The sequence below is a fragment of the Neovison vison genome, chromosome 8 (genome assembly GCF_020171115.1).
Source record: "Neovison vison isolate M4711 chromosome 8, ASM_NN_V1, whole genome shotgun sequence".
Taxonomy (NCBI): Eukaryota; Metazoa; Chordata; class Mammalia; order Carnivora; family Mustelidae; genus Neogale; species Neogale vison.
Window position 1 is genome coordinate 117,943,825 of NC_058098.1, and position 16,708 is coordinate 117,960,532.

Genomic DNA, 16,708 nt, shown 5'->3' on the forward strand with positions numbered 1-16,708 from the left:
CCACGAAACTTCCATGTATCTGAGATTATATGGAGAAACTATTTTACTGGTTTCATTTCAAATTCCTCAAAAGGAACCAGGTGCTATGAGGACTTCACTTTGGGTCATACTGGCCTTATGTTCAGGAAGGAATCCGGAGCAATTGGAGTAGAGCTCTTTCTCTGTCTTTGTCTAAAAGACAGTTCTATTGCATGCAGGAGAGTAGGCAGAAACAACAGCCCATGGAAGACCATGGAAAACGAGAGATGGCCCTTTTGGTTGAATTGATGACGCGCTTGAAAGTATCTGTGTTTTAAGCAGGTAACACAGATGGCTGCCCTTGGGATATTTAATCTGCTCTCCGGCAATCTGTATTTGCAAAGGAAGACTGAGGTATATAGAAATCTCAGAGTTATCCAATGGTATGAGAAAAAGCAAATTCATAGTTTCAGTATCTAATAAGTGTCAGATGGCAAAAATATTCATTATTATTAGAAGAGTTATTTTTAATTTAATTGTGGTTTTATTAATAATTTGCAAGTAAAGTGTACTGTAGGCTTTTTATATTTCTTTCCAAATTAATTTTCTATTTCATCAAATGTACAAGTCATTCTATGAAATGGCTTTCCCTGTACAAAGCAGTTCCAATCCGGGCCTGCGTCCCCCTGCCAAGGCACTGATGCTTATAGCGTTTACCGGAGGGTGAGGCAGAAGACTATTTTGGAGAAATGAGAAACTTCCCTAGGACTTGTTATGAACACTCAATTCCTTTGGAGTCATGGGAATGTCATAAATCACAAAAGCGGTTTTGCCCCAGGATGGCGTGAAGCCTGGCTGACCCCCCAAGGCCACTGCCAGCTCTTCAGCAATTTGTCTGGCACAGTCTACAGGCAGATTTAAAGGTGACCCACTGTTAGCAACAACACGGTGAATGAGAGATCTGTCTCCTGCCCCGATGGCCCGGTGCCTACAAGAGCAGACTGAAGGGCCAAACTCCAACCCGTGCCCAGGGCACCTTTGGCCGACCTGCTCTCCCGAGTCACTGCTGTGACTCCCACAGAAGGCAACGGCGGCAGGGTGACAACCGTGCAGATGTTAGCTCTGGGTCGTGGGTCTACATGCCCCTTCAGACGTCTGTCTGCATGGCTGGGCCACAGCCACGGGGCGACACCATTTCCCGCATGCTGTATATGTCAAAGGGGAAGTTGGAGGGTTCACAGGAAGGGCGCAGCGCCTTCTCATCTCACATGTGAGCCTCTTGGCTCTGTTCTGTGCACCAGAGAGGCATTAGCCCCAAGCAGAGTTCAAAGCTAGAGCTAGGATGTTGTGGGTAAGCTGAAAAATGTCCCCCACCAAAGACACCCCTGTCCTCGTCCCTGGAATCTGTGCCTTCTTCTGTATCTGGCAAAATACAAACAGGAAGAGGGAGGGGGGCTTTGTGGATGGGACTACATTAAGGTTCTTACATGGGGAGATTATCCTGAATCATCTGGGGTGGTGGTGGGGGCAGAGGGAAACTTGATGCACGTGGAGGAGAAGGTCATACGGAGATGGAGCAGAGAGACACCTGACGATGTCAGCCGTGAAGCTGGAGGAAGCTTGGTGGCAACGACCAAGGAAAGCCAGCAGCCACCAGACGATGGAAGAGGCAGAGAGTAGATTCTGCCCTTGAGTCTCCCGAGGGAGTTCAGCCCCGTGAGACTGATTTCCAACTTCTGGCCTCCAGAACTCCAAGAGAATAAATTACTGTTGTTTTCAGCCCCTGAATACGTGGCGATTTCCTAGGACAGCAACCCTAGGAAGCTATTACAGCTGCACCAGTGTAGAAGCTGGTGTCCCTGCCATGGGGCTCAGGAGACCCATGGAAATGGTGGCTATTGTTCCCTCCAAGCCCTGGGGCACTGTTTGGTTTGCGGGCCATTTTTTGGTGTCCTCCTGGCACAGACCCATGGTTGTCAATTCAATAGCCAATGGCCACTGGGTAGCCCCTTGTCCCCTTGCCCTGAAGCTTCAGAGAAACTGTCAAGGCACCCAGAATACTAATAAACAGACTTATTTAAAATCATGGAAACAACCTGAATCATTACATGTGAATAAAGAGCATAATTTAAGAAGTAGAATCTAGATGATCTTTACCATCTAGTTATTTCTGTTATCCCATTTTACAGTTGAGAAAACTGGGGCCCAGAGGAGTTAGTTGACTAGTCTTGAACCAATCCAAGCTAGCGCATCTAGAATGTATTCTCTAAGAGCTAGTCATAGCAGAAACCCCCAAAATTCCTTCCATCCCTTGGTCAGTGCTAACTGACACAGCAGAAGACAGAGAGAGAGAGAGGGAGGAAGGAAGGAGGGAAGGAAGAAAGGGGGAAAGGGAGAAAGGAAGAGAAAGTTCATGAACCATTGCTTCCGGCATCTGGCAAATTAATCTGGCAGTTAATCGAGTTCTACCCTCTCTATGTTGCTATAGTATTTAACCATTGTTTAAATATTTTATTGTTATTTAGTGTTTAGTTCATTTATTGGCTTATTGCTCTGTCCAGGTTGTACATTCTTTTCAGAAAGGTGGATTTTATCCTCCTCAGTGGCCAGCACAGATCTTTGCTCAAAGCTAGCGTTCAATAGACATTTATTTTGTTTCTGTCCTCAAGAGCCTACCATGATTTTGTAGTCCCCAATGTCATTTCATCTTTTTTACAGGTGAGGCCACTACAGCCTACCAGAAGCCACCAGTCCCAGGAACAACTGCACAGCCAGTTACCCTGATGCAGGTTACGGGAGCCACCACCACTGAAGCCACCGCTACGAGCCTGCCAAAGCCATCCCCATCTGCAGGTTCAACCACCAGCAGCCTCGGACCACAGCCCGTGGGCCACAGGAGCTGGGAGTTGGGTCAGTAGGTAGACTGTGTGTTGTCCTGTGCTAGCAAAGTAGGCTTTCAGAGTTACGGCTCTGTCTGAATGCTTGTGTGGAGTGCCCATCTCCCATCTTTTGAGCTGGGTGAGGGGTCATGCTGAGACCTGGGCCAGGAGTATGTGGATGTGTCCTTCCAGACCCAGGGGTAGACTTGAGCCTCATGCTAATTCAGAACATGCTATGAGCTAAGCAGACCATGTCAAAGGGGCTGAAGACAGATTTGACAGTGGGATTGCTATTGTCAGACTGTGGAAGGTAGGATATTACACAAAAGTTTCCTATTGCAAAATCCTCATTTCTCCAAAAGTCCAGCTGAAGGAATAGTAGGGTTCAGTGGAAATACTGTTGGGTTTTAAGTGACACACTGTATATTCCCATAAGTCTTCAAACATTAGAAGCAAACAAAAGTAAACAGCTCCTATAGGGAAAACCAGATAGCTACATTTTTATTCCTTTCCTGATCATTTTTTATGCATCCATCTCTTAAATCAAGTTTTAGGTTTTACCATAGTCTATTTTATGAAATTAATCTTGGTATTACATCAAACAGGACCTTAAGAATTCATCTGAGGACCCCCTCTCTAGTTTTTACACAGGCTTCTCTGCAAGCCCCCCTAAGCTAATCAGCACCCCTCTCACTTCTAAGCATCTCTGGCAAGAGTCTGGAAAATTCCGCAGCAGGTGTGACAACTTTTGTCTCAGCAGGCCTTTCTAAATATTTCCCTCCTGGGGCCATTTTTTCCTTCCAGGAGGAAGGGCCTGGGTCTTGTTCTGTTCAGTGTCATCTCCAGCTTCCAGACATTTCTGCGGCACAGCATGGCCCTTCCCCCTCCCGTGTCAGAGCCCAGCCATCATTTTATCCTTTTCTCTAACAAATAGTATCAGCACTTGCAAGGCGCTAGACACTCCTTGAAGCACCTTACAAACACTCTCCTAGGAAATTCTCCGACCAGCCCTCTGCAGTGAATGGATGACTTCTGCTTTGACTAGTCCCTTGTCCTGATGAGGAGCCTGGGGTGTGGGGCTCAGCCGGCCCAGCTCACACAGCTGAAAAACAACGGGAGCCTGGTTCTCTTGGAACTGGCCTGCAGGAGGTGCCCCTGCCATTCTCGGCGCCCCCAGGCGCAGATGAGGCCATCTCAGAAGCGGGGGTGTTAAGCACAATCAACTCCCACTGTGATGAGTAACAACAATGGCCTACAGGTCAGTCCAGGCTTCCCGGGGCCAGCACACCACGCACCCTTTTAGTCAGTGTTCCTAAGAACTCTACCAATCGAGGAGTATTATCAGTCCATTCAATGAATGACCCATGGAAGAAGCTATGATATAAAGTCCCCAAATAAAAATACTGTCCGGAATACATAGGACCTGCCCCCCATCCCGTTGCCGTGTAACCCCTGCCGACTAGAGCACAGGCTTACCGTGCCCGCCAGCAGGACACATAGGAAGGAAGGAAGGAAGGATGTTGGGTGGGGGAGTCCCAAAGTTTTCCTCTTTCTGAACTTCAGGCCCTCGACTTTTGAAGCCCTTGATTCTTTCAAAGACTTCGGCGTACTTGACTAAGTTGTTTGCTCATGGGGCCTCCTTGGAGGAGGTCGATTCTTACATAACACATATAATTAAACACGTGGCATATTTATTTGGCTACCCTGGGAGCCTGGAAATCCTGGGACACATTGGGCCTGTGCTTGTACAAACCTCAGCCACCTCAGGTTGTGGCTCCCAACCTGGCACAGCCTCATTATTCCTGGCCGGGGCACAGGGCCGTTGGCCAGCAGCCTCCCAGCCCATTGGCCTCCCTGCCCAACCTCGTCCAGCACCCGCGCCCAGGCCGCCCCACAGACTGCCAGGCAAACACCCAGAATGAGCGTTCCGGCCCGCATCCACCCTCGCTGCCAAGAAAGGGGCCAGACTGGGGAGGAAGAAGGGGATAGAGGGCAAGAAAAAATTATATTGCCTGTTCAAAGGATTTTTTGTAGGAAGAGAACTGAAAATGGGTGTTTGAATGCCTGTGTCTTTTTGTTAATAACAGTTAATTGAGATACTTTCCACATAGCATACAATTCACCCATTTCAAGTGTACGACTCAGTGGTTCTTAGTAATCACAAAGTTGTGCAACCATCACCATGACAGATTCTAGAACATTTTTGTCACCCCAAAAAGAAGCCCTGTGCCCATGAACTAATCCCTCCCCAGCCCCAGGTTATTGCCCGTCTACTTTGAAGAATGCCTACATTAATGTATGGCTATAGATATTTGCTCTGATATTTTAGCCCAACTATTTTAAATAATATTTAGTACACAGATAATCCCTTTTCTTCTTCAAAGAAATTGAGAATGTTCTGCCAGTTCTAACAGAGCAACTCTTCTACTGCTGATACACAAGTGAGTTTTTGTTACTGCATTTATTAAGGGCTTTTCCCTCTCTTTTTATGTGTGCCTGGAGTCAAAGGTTCTAGAAGTTGGTTGTGGAGGGGTGGCCAAGTAAAACCCAATTTATTTATTCAGTCAACAAATATTTATTGAGTGCCTACAATGTGTCAGGCACTGTTCTGGGATCTTGGGCTACTCCTCTGAACACATCCTACCAAGATCCCTGCAAAGGGTCACTTCAGCTCTTGGCTCCTAGAAGTGTGTAGCCAGAACAGGAACAATCTGCACTGAGGGTCTGTGAGTCCTCTTTGCTCCACAATGTGGTAAGGAGCTGTCATTCTCACAGAACACAGGAACTTGTAGAGAGTCTAGTGGAAAGTGGAAACTTCATAGTCGGAAAAGACAGGGGCTCTCCCAGTCCAGGAGGAGGGGCAGATACAGGCAGAAGAACAAGGAGGAGGGGGCTGGACACCTCTTAACTGACCCAAGAATGGGCCAACCGAACAAGATAGCAAGGAACAAGTCAAGGCTGGGGGTAAGGGAGCCAAGAGCTAGAGCAACAGAGACCTCTCAGAGGGACAGGAGCGAGGCTGTTCTGTTCATCATGGGAGATACCAAGGACTACGCAGGCATCCCCAAGAGCCAGGTGGCTGCAGAGCCACATCCCAGGGCCAGAGGGGCAGCGTGTAGAAGCAGATCCACAAACATGCTGAAAAAGGGCTCTGGAAAAGGCCGGCTGCAAGGTCAGCTGAATCTACCACAGGCTTCCAAGGGTGGGGTGGCTTTGCTAGGCGTTAGTTTCCTAGTCCGTTTCCTTTCAAGAAGTGCCACAGTTGCCTCAGGAGACCTGACTGATTTCCTCTGTCCACAGAGAAGGGGTGGATGAAGGAGGGGAGCAGAGCGCCCCCTAATGGCACGGCATGCTCACGGCTGCGCGCATTTCCCTTTCTAGGGAGGCGGAAGGGGACCAGCATCTCCAACTCCCCAGTCCCTCCACATGAGACTTCCCTTCTCACCAACTGCTATTGCCTCTCTGAAAGTTTATCTTATTGAAGGTATCTGGAGAACTTTTTCCTTAGAATCCAATATTACAAATACTAAGAAAAAGAGGAACCTTCCCATAGAAAAATGAGGGAACATCATGACCAGTTAGGCCAGAACAGAAGAACTATAAGCGACCAATAAACGTAACAAAAGTTGTTCAACTTCGCCAGGAATCGAATCAAGGCAAACTGAGCAACAACATGTCATTTTTCGCCGATTCACATGAGAAACTGGCAATACATGGTTTGGTCTAGAGTGTGGAGAAACGACCCAGAATTTGCACTTACAGGAGTATATCCTCAGATAATTATCATCTGAGAGTGAGGAGCCTGAACACAGATGTTGTTCCTAATAAAAAATAAAGATAAGCGGTTTAAATGTCCACCATCAGAAGGGTTAAAGCAATTACCACCCAGCTATTAACATTTTGGTGAATATGTGCATTTACTGACCCGAGGCTGGCCTGTGACAGATTGTGAAGTCAAAGAAGGGGGCTACAAAACAGCAGGGGTACTGACCTCATTTTGGTACTTCTGTGGGCATAGAGAAAAGGATACGACACTCTCTGCCATGGTTGCGTACAAGTATCTGCAGGATAGAGGAACTGCAGGTGACTTCTTACTGCGCATGGTATGTGTTTTTACAGTGAGCACCTGCTCTCGTTACAGTTAGAGAGAAAACAATGCTATTTTGAGTTTGTATTCAAATAATTGGAACCGAGTCTAAGGGAGTGAAACATTGACTGTGGATAGATTCTGTTTTCTGAGGAACTGATAGTGTTCCATGACTTTCTGTGTCTTCCCTTCTGTGAAATTTGGTTCTTTCCCTCAGCTCATTTTCACATGGTTCCCTGTCCCCCCAAAACAGACTTTGCATCTCTCTTTACAAAACGTCCCTCCCCATCCTCTCTTTTAAAACCTTGCTTCAGAGAAATTGCCTGATAAATAATGAATGCTGAAGTGTATTTGATTTTTCTCACAAAGTAATTAAGGATAACCCATTGTGTACCTTTAAAATGACTGAAAGCTAATGCTATTTGCATCAGTACCATGTTAACGCCATTTAAACAAATTGTGGAACGTTAAATGACATTGATACTGATATTACTTTAGCTGCCTCAGGAGTGTCACAGGTGAGGAGAATTATTGTAAGAATAATGAAGTGTAAAAAAATATGGCCCTTTATAGCAAAAGATACTTACTTTGGCAATTGTGAAATACAGGGGTTAAAATTACGTAGGATTTTCAGTCCGTATTTTGAGTTAAATCCCCACCTCACCCCCCCCCCTTTTTTTCCATTTCAAGGCCTCCCTGGGGCAGGTTCAGACCACCCAAGGACAAAGATTTACCTTTGTTCTGACCTTGGCTGGTAACGTCTTGCTAGGTTGGATCATGGAAAGAATGAGAGCAGATTAAATGCATGCTCTGACCAGTGCCATGTTTTTACAGATCTCGGGTCCACCAGCTCCTACGCAAGCGGCCACCACAGCCCTCGCGCCAATCCAGGTAAGAACCTGAACTCACCTTTCCAGCTCCTAACGGAAGTCTAGAGTGTGTCTGTCGGGTTTGCCTTCCCAGATACCTGGCCATTTGATTTAGATTTGGACAGAGAGCCTTAAACCGGTGATCCCAACAGAAGATGCTGCTCAAGGGCCCCACTTGTAAGGAAACTTGAAAGGAAAGCCAGGGAGCCATTAAATAAGCAAGGCTTTCACCAGTTGCCATTCCCTAGAGGCAATTTCGTGGCGGTTGTGATCGAAATTCCTAAGGATTCAGTAACTAAGCTCTTATAAAGCTGAAAAATGATACTCTCTGGGGTTTGTGCTTGAGGAACTAGGGTAAAAGAAAGAGAACCTTTTTTAGCATTGTCTAGGAAAGGGCAGGGCCGACTTTGCTTGGGTACGTCTCTGATACAGGGAATAGAAAGGCGTTCTCTGACCTCCAGGAATTCTATGAATTATGGCACTCCCAACTCTCCTTTCTTCACTTCTGGGTGCATCCCTTAAAGGTTTGGCCCAAACACTGGGATTGCAGAGGGATGAGGCAAGCTCTCTTCTCTGCAATGCCCATGAGGCCTGCAGAGATTAGAAAGGAAAAATCGAGCAAGGCTGGATGCTTTCTACAAACTCTGCTCAGGGCTTGGGCCAGAAGTGGACACACTTGATAGGAGGACACCATACCGTTTGCAGCCACAAGGCACTGCCATGGTAGGGGAAGGGGGTGTGGGGTGGGGCTGGGGAGGGCAGGACCTCCTGAGGAAAAGAGGTCGAGCCTTATTCTTGCCAGGGGATAGTAGTCTGTCCTCCACATGTTAAAAGATTCCTGGAGAATGTAAGTTCTGTTTGGCTTTGATACTGGATCAGAGCAGGGGTTCCCCAGGGGCCCCCAGACAGGACTCGCATCTAGGAGCTGCACCATTGTACCTTTGCCAAAGGACGCGCTGTTGTCCTGGACAAAGGGTTTGAAGAATCAGATCGCTAGACAAGACCAGGGCTCCAGGGCCATCTTAGTCTTCAACAGGCCCGTGGGACCCCTCAGGCAGCCAAGCATGGGGCACTCCCTCCTCCTGTCCCCGCGGCTAGGAGCTCTGCCTCCGCCACAACCCCCAAAGAGAGAGCCAACCACAAACAGCTCGACTGACCTCCAAGGAGAAGCGGAGCCGGGGCAAATGAAGGGAAGAGAGCTGTTTGCTGGTGACGAGTGAGCCAGCTGGTGCTGTGGCGTCCCCTCAGATATCCAAACTCGGGATTCTCCCCAAGATGTTTTCCAGAACCCTGCCGGAGCACAGGTCAAGCTGGGGAAGCTGCTGGCTGCTTACCATCCCTGCTCCAGCACGCCGGCAAACACCCTTCTCCCCACACACTGGTCGCTAGCCTCCGCAGCTCATCTCCACGGCCCCGGGGTTTGGGGGCAGGCCAAGGTGTTTCTACCCCCTAGGAAATGTTTCTTTGCCTTGTCTGTTCTGAATGTGTCAGAGAGAAAAGTGTCTGGCCGTCTGGACACCCAGTAGCGGCCCTGGGCTGGGTCGGTTTGAGAGGTCCCCAGCTGGGCACAGCCCAGGACGGGCCTCGGGGATGGAGCTCAGATACCCAGAGACACCACGGCAAATCAGGTGTGGTCCCGGAGGTCGGTGCCACAAGGCACATTACCTGACCTCCAACTCTGACTTTTTCTGCCAACAACCCCAGGTTTCTCTCAGGGTTTGGCCCCACTCCTTTTCTCTAAACTTACCACCTCGGGTCCTCTACCTCTGAGCCTGTTTCTTTTCTGTTCTCCTTCACGCTCCCAGCAATTATGCTCTATCTCCTCGAGCCTCACAGATGCTCCCAGCTCCCTTTGTACCCTCAAATCCTACTCACTTCTGTGGCTCCTCTCCCTCCGTCATCATCCCCGACACTGCTCTGAGCCTCCCCCCCACTCCCGGAGAGCCCTGGCCTCAAGAGCCCCTCCTAGCCCACGGGCGCCCGGACCTCATTAGGGGGTGCCCAGCCTCCTTGGGGCTCCTGCAGGTGGATGCAAGCCCCTCGCACACCGTGAGTAAAGGCAGGTCAGAACGCTTAGGGTTCTTAGATGCCCTTCTGCCGGCTCTCTCCTAAGAGACAATCATGCCTATCAAGAAGTCACCTAGTTCTTTGGCTAGAAAATCATGGAAACCTGGGATTGGGAAGAATTACATAAGGTGCCTCTGCTCTCATTCCCCACCAAAGAAATGAATCCCTTGGGGGCATGCCAGACAGAGGCTTTTGCCCTAGGTCAGAGAACTTTGAGTGAGCCATTACGGGATTCCCAGCCCCCTCACTGTTGACAGAACTTTCTAGAACTCAGCCCCACAGATCCTAATTTTTCTGAACTGGAGCTTCTCAAAGTATGGTCCAAGGACCCTACTTCCAGGGATTTTATAAGGTTCTCCCTTCTCCTACTGCACAACTGTATGAGGCCAAATTTTCTTTGCGTACATGAACCAAAACAACATATCACACAGACGGAGGAACAGATATCAGATTTGGGCCATCTTTTCTTTTGCCAGACATTGAAGAAAGTTGTCACTCTTCTCACTGAATTGTTTTAAAAAGCAGCTGTTTCTCATAAAAAGTTTGTTAAAACAAAATAGCTCTATTGTGAAGTGGGGAAATAGTTAATACTCTGTTTCAGATGAAAGAATGCATCATTTCAAATTTTAATATAAGAATAATAGATATGACCCTCATAAACAACAGCCCTTTGGGATCTTCAGTCGTTTTAAAGAGCATGAACTTGAGAGCCTTTCAAATATACAAAAGGAGCCTTCATGTCCGCCTTTAGGTGCCATCTTTCCTAGGATAAATTTCTCCAGTTCCTCCCACAGGTCCTTCTGTGACCACGGTACACCCCTTAGCTACACTCCGGTCCGTGAGTGACTCAGAGCAGGACACCCAGAGCAGAACGCGAGCCCGTGAGGGTTGTGTGCCCAGGAACTGCTCTCTCAGCCTAAATATTGCTCCTCCATGAAAACATCCCCAGTTATATTTGGAAGAAGTGCCGGCAGCCCATCAGCTCATCTCCTCCTGAACTGGCTATAACTCAAGCACCAGGACTTTTTCTCTTACACTTCTAGGGAAGCAGATCACACCCATCCCGTCTCTGCACCATTGAGTTTTGTTTTTTTTTTTTTTTTTTTGAACCCAACTTAGAATATCACACTTATCGCTATGAAATTCTCTTTTAGTTTCATCTCTTGCAATCTTCCTGAATCTTAATTCTGTCGTTTAGTGTATTAACTATCTTTCCAACTTTTCTGTCATCCACAAAATTGATGAACATGCCACCTGCCTCTGTTCTTGTCACTGATAAAAATACACCACATGGAACCAAATCTCATGAGCCCCACTAAATACCTCATCTGTGTTTAGGGCAACCCATTACCAGACACAAGCAGCTATATATGGACCCAGCGAGGTTGTCATTGACCTCAGCTCCCCCTCCCGCCATGCCTTCTGCCCACTGATGCCCACTGAGGTAACTTCCCACATCCCCCATTTTCGCCACCCCCACCCACTGCAGAGGCGCTACTCTTCAGTTTAGAGAATACCATTTACCAAGCATGCGCTATGTCAGACACTGTGCCTTGGGTTAGAACTACAGAGATGAATCAGCGGTTTTCAGATTCTAGAATTGTGCTGTGGGAACTTTTGCCTCTACAAGTAGAGGATCCGATCCTCTAGTCCCCCACAGTCATCAGCAAGGCCATTGCCCTGTCTAGGCCCCAATGCCGGACGCTACCCCTCCTTCCGGGCCCTCTGAGTGGGCATGGGGGCCACTACCTGGGCATGGCTGCTCCTGCTCCCAGCCCCGGGGAGGGAGGGGTACCCCTGAAGATTTCAGTTAGAACTCAGTGACTTCTCCTCAGAACCATTCTGTTTCATGCTACCATGTTTGATCAAATAAGCTTCCCTGGCCTGGAAACCCAACCTCATGTCTTTTGCATGAGAAAAAGGCTACCAGGTCCCAAACCAATATCCCACATGGAGCTGGGAGTGTAACTCTTGTGGAAACCCAGGATGGCAGATGTTTCATGGGGACGACGGCTCCCCGGGAAACTCGGCCTGTCCTGGGCCCCTCTGAGAGCCCCATGCCAGGGCAGGGGGTGCCGCAGGGGGAGGCCCACAGCCAGCTGCTCTCTGTGCCCACTGTTTCTCCTCAGCCAGAGAGAGCCGTTGGAGGGAAGCGTGTGGCTCTAGGCAGGAAGCCTGGATGTGGGGAAGGAGGAGCCCAGGTGCCCTGGCCTGGCCCTGGAGCCCTGCTGCCTGTCTGATGGCCACCTCCTCACCCCCACACTCTGGGGGAATCTCTGTGGGACCCTGGGTCATTGCTCCCACTTGGGTCCTGTGCTGGGGGCTCCCAGGTGGGCGGGGAAGAGAAGCTGGAACCAGAGCCAAGATCATGACCAGGGTCTCCGAGCAGGGATCTTGCGTGCCCCACGTAGTGGAGTTATGGGGCGGGGTCCCTTCAGGGCCTCACCCATTTCCCCCGGAGATGCTCCAGGGGCAGAGACTCCCGGGAGTGATAAACAGGTGGGGGTTGTGTGCAGTCTGCGGAGCCGGGCCTGCCAGCTCAGCTCCCTCCTCCCTCTGCAGGGGTCTCCTCACCTCTAAAATGGGGTCATGGTTGTCAGCCAGCGTTCGGGGTTATGGGGACTTACCGTTGCGACGTGCTTAGTCAGAACCTGACAAGGGGCGCACTCTTAGTGAGCGTTAATGGTTCTACCTTTTTTCTGTGGGAATCCTTCGGGGCCAGCGTCTGTCTCAGACACGGAGGGTATCGAGGAGATGACGGAGCAAGTACGGCCACAAAAATGAGTCCTTGTGTTCCAAGACTGCCTTCCCCTTTTTGGGGTGATTTTGTACACATTTCCCTCCGTGGCAGGCAGGTCAGGACGAGTGGTTAGGACCCCAGCTTTACACAGGAGAGAACTTAGGGTGTGAGAAGGCAGGGAGTCCCCCGGGGTTCCTGGCTAGGGTTTGGTGGACACAGGGTGGGCCTTCTCCTGCCTTTCACCCTCCCATCCCCGGGTTCCTCCTCGGTGCCAGAATGGAAGTGTTCCCACAGACTGACCTGCCATTACCACCAAGTCCAAAAACACCAGGTCTCAGCTGTCCAAATATTTGTCAGCCCTCGGGGTTTGGAGGAAAGCGATTCAGTTCATACTTGTCCCAAACAAATACAAACGGCACCAACAGAAGGACCAGAACCCAGGACAGGAGCGAGAGCTTAAGAGATCCTTGCTGTCAGGAAACTGTTTCTCTCCTGCTGAAGTATGCCCAGCATTGTAATTCTCTGTAGCCTTCAAGGGGGCCCAGAGCCTCGGGCAAAAGCAGAGATGCTACCTGCACTGGTTTTTGGGTTGTTTTTTCTTTTCTTTCTTTCTTTCTTTTTTTTTTTAAGGGAAGAGTGTGTTTTGCCAGCAGATGGCGATAGAGAAATAAGTCTAAAGAAACAGAAGGTTTAACACCTATAAATCATAAATCTGAACTTCGAGAGCATCTCACCCAACCTGCGAATGCTCTTCACCAAGAAGTCAAGCTTCCAGAGGGTCTGTGACTTGTCTAAGGTCATACACCTGGTTAATGGCCGAGCCAAATTAAACTCCATTCTCACCATTGAATCAGAATGTGCACGAACACAGATCGCCTTTCAGAATAGCCTCACATCATCATACGAAGAAAAACACCACTTCTTCTGAGTGTGTTTATCATTGCAGGATGCAGGCACGCTGACGGGCTCATCAGGCCCTCAGCTGTCAGCTTTCCGAGCTGGGCAGGTGGGCAGAGAAGGGACAAAGGGAGAGAAACAGCTTTTCTTGCTATCCTTCGGAGGCTTCATCCCACGTTTGTGCTGCCTCTGAGCCCCTCCTGGCCATGACTCCCCTACAGCCATCAGGGACTATGGGATAAGAATCCCCCCCTTCCCAACCACCCCTTCCCCTTTTTCAAGATCAGCCTAGAATGGGGGGCATACAACATTTTACTGTAGAGAGAAAGACCAGGCACCACTTTGCTGTCTTCTGCTGGCAGCACACGGTGACAAGCAGAGACTCAGGAAATGAGGGGACCGCCTGACCTCAGCAGGGGCCTAGATTCGTTCTGTATAGTTCTAAGGAAGAGAACATAAACAGATGGGTAGTCAGATATACCTAAAATGACTTAGGGCTCATGGTGGGTGCTTCATGAAGGTGGATGGTGGGATGCATGAAGATTTCAGATCGATACAGGAAACATTTTCTAACAACCTCAGTGGTCCCAGAAGTGTGTAATGAGCTCGCTGTCCCTGGAGGTATTCAAGCACCAGCCATCCAATCACTTGGCAGGGGTGTTGTAGAAGCATGCTGGGTGGGATTGGTTTGGATTGGATGAGTTTTTGGTCCCCTCAAATCCCGGGATTTCTATTTTCCATGATTCTTGGTGCACAGTGAAAGAAAAGGCAAAGATGTTTCTCTCTTTGGTTTTTAGAGCTTTCTGAGAGAAGAATCCTAAAGGTTTTAGGTAGCCTCATCCTAAAGCCTGGTGCCACGTTCTTTTACTGAACTTTCTGCCACAACTGTAAAATGTTATCATCCTGGAAGTTCATTTGAGAGCTTCTGCTGGTTTCACCTAAATAACAAGTTTGCTTCTTTTTAATTTTGAAAATCAGGGGAAATGGACTTGTGGCAACCTGGATCGGTCCTTTTAGATGCAGGTAATTATACAGCCCAACCTCCTGGCCCTGACTAGACGGAGACACATAGGATGCCAGAATTAGGAGAGTCTGACAAGCCAGCGGGTGGCGCAGAGGCCAGTGTTGTCCCTTGGGTAACAAAAGGAAAATGAGAAACATGAAGACTAAGATCTACGACGGGAGTGAGGGAGTTCCTCAACCCCAAATGAGGCTTCAAGTCTCACTCCATCTCGAAGCATACTGTGACTCCCTATTTCCCCCTCTTTGCAGACGGGTGTTCAGCTTTCCCTCCGTGTCAATGAGTGTTGTTTGCTGTTCACTGAATTAAGTGTTCCAGACTCCAACAGCAAACCCAGCTCTCGGTCTGAGGGCAGATTTTACTGGTAGGGAGAGATGGGGTGGAGGAAAGGACGCGGGCCTCTCGTTTCTTCCCTTCTCCCTCCAACATGGAGCCTCGGACCGTTCCCCTGAGAGGCTCCTGGCTGAGAAATGCCGTTAGACACCCAAAGCGAATCTTTAAAATGATGCGAGGAAGTGGGATGAGCAGACTGACCTTTCATGGAAAGATGAAATCATGTGCTCGGCAAATTGGAAAAACTAACAAGCCTAGAGAAAGCTCACCACAGCCAAGAGCGAGCGGAGCCCCCAGCACCTTCCTCCTCTGCCAGAGCCTCTGGGAGGGCACTCCCGGGCCTCCCGAAAACAGGGAGACCAACTGACCAACTTCTGGTGCTGCCTGAGAAACTCACTGGCCTTCCAGCGCCTGAGAAGATTTGCGCTGATTGTCTTCGATCCCTTAAATGATACATGTGTGAACTTGGCTCCCATGTAAATGGCTCTAGAGAAAACTCCCGAGCCTGAAATCACACATACACACACACACACACACACACGTTCTCAAAGCACAAAAGCCTTTTGCAGCTTTACCTTTAATCTCAGGCTGTGGAGGGGAGGGGTTGCTCTCTGGACCCTCTTATTTGTTTGCGTTCCTGCGGATCTTAGGTCCCCTCTCAGTCTATATCTACCCCCCATTAGATTTCCATGCGTCTCACCTATCTTTGTTCATCGACTCAATCACCAAATGTTGACCAAGGACCCACACGTGACAGGCGACAGTGAAAGTTTACTAGATGAGCAAGACACATGCCCTGACCTTAAGACCTTCAGAATTTTACAGAGGGATAATTTACGTTGGCCAAGTGCTTCCTTCTTGCAGATAAGGAAACTAAGGCTCAGATAGACTCCGTTAACAGGCAGTAGGGAGCAGACCTAAGTCTTGTGACTTCAAACTCCCTGAGCACCCAGGAGAGTCCCGTGTACTTAGTAGGCTGTCAGTAACTCGTTCTTATCTCTGAAGTGGGGGGCAGTATGGAGAAGAGCACAGTCAGCCTTAAGCCAAGCCTCCCCCCAACCCCAAACTGGGTGTGAATATCCGTTATGTCCCCATCCCTGGGGTAAGGCCAGATGCTTCCTGTTCTTGTAAGTCACCAAAAGTTTTACTGTTCTTTCCAGGATTTGTTCCAAAAGAAGAATTAAGCACACAGTCTTTGGAGCCAGTATCCCAGGGAGATCCAAGTAAGTGAACTGACGACTAGAAACCCATAGTGGCTGTGACATCCCCTCTCCTCCCTCTCTCGGCACTCACTCCCACCCAAACCCGCTTCTCCCCCCACCCTGGATCTATTTATCTCCTCTCTCCTGCCACTTTGTTCTAAGGGGAAAGGGAAGCTTATGGAGGATTTAAACTGTGTGCACGAGGTAGAGAGGATCAGATTTTTTTTTTTTCAACAACACCATGGCAACAGGGTGGCGTGGGAAGGGGAGACAAAGGAGGGGGGTACAGGAAGAGACCCGCTTGCCGGCAGGGTCAGTGGCCCCAGTGGACAGGGTGGCAGACAGAGCTCTGAGCTGGAGGTGGAAATGGGGAGAAACAGGCAGATTCAGGAGGCTGAGAAGGAAGAATGTAGAGCGTTGGAGGAAGAGGTGTGAGAGAGGAAACTGACAAAGACGAGTTGAGCGGCTGGGCTAATGGGCGGGGCCAGGAGGACCAGTAGGGTGGGGCTGGTGGGGGCAGGGAGATCCTTTCCGCCCTCCACCTTCCGTAAGACCTTCGGTCTAGTGGACAGTTGACTACCCACAGCAGACTTGAGAAGGAGCACCCCACCTGGGAATTCAGAGTTGGAAGGCGATGAGCTGGGATTCAAAACCA

At 49.2% G+C, this 16,708-nt stretch overlaps 1 protein-coding gene across 6 annotated transcripts in view; it reads left to right on the forward strand.

Annotated features, from left to right (window-relative positions):
* Positions 1–16,708, forward strand: part of VIT (vitrin) — a 99,785-nt gene that overhangs the window by 56,301 nt on the left and 26,776 nt on the right. For 4 of the 6 annotated variants that reach the window (XM_044261772.1, XM_044261770.1, XM_044261771.1 and 1 more), the window contains exons 7-10: positions 2,677–2,868; positions 7,759–7,815; positions 14,476–14,520; positions 16,012–16,074. In XM_044261772.1, coding sequence (XP_044117707.1) covers positions 2,677–2,868; positions 7,759–7,815; positions 14,476–14,520; positions 16,012–16,074 — 357 coding nt within the window. Of the gene's footprint in view, positions 1–2,676; positions 2,877–7,758; positions 7,816–14,475; positions 14,521–16,011; positions 16,075–16,708 lie in introns of those variants that run through there. The other 2 variants (XM_044261774.1, XM_044261775.1) reach the window with 2 other exon arrangements.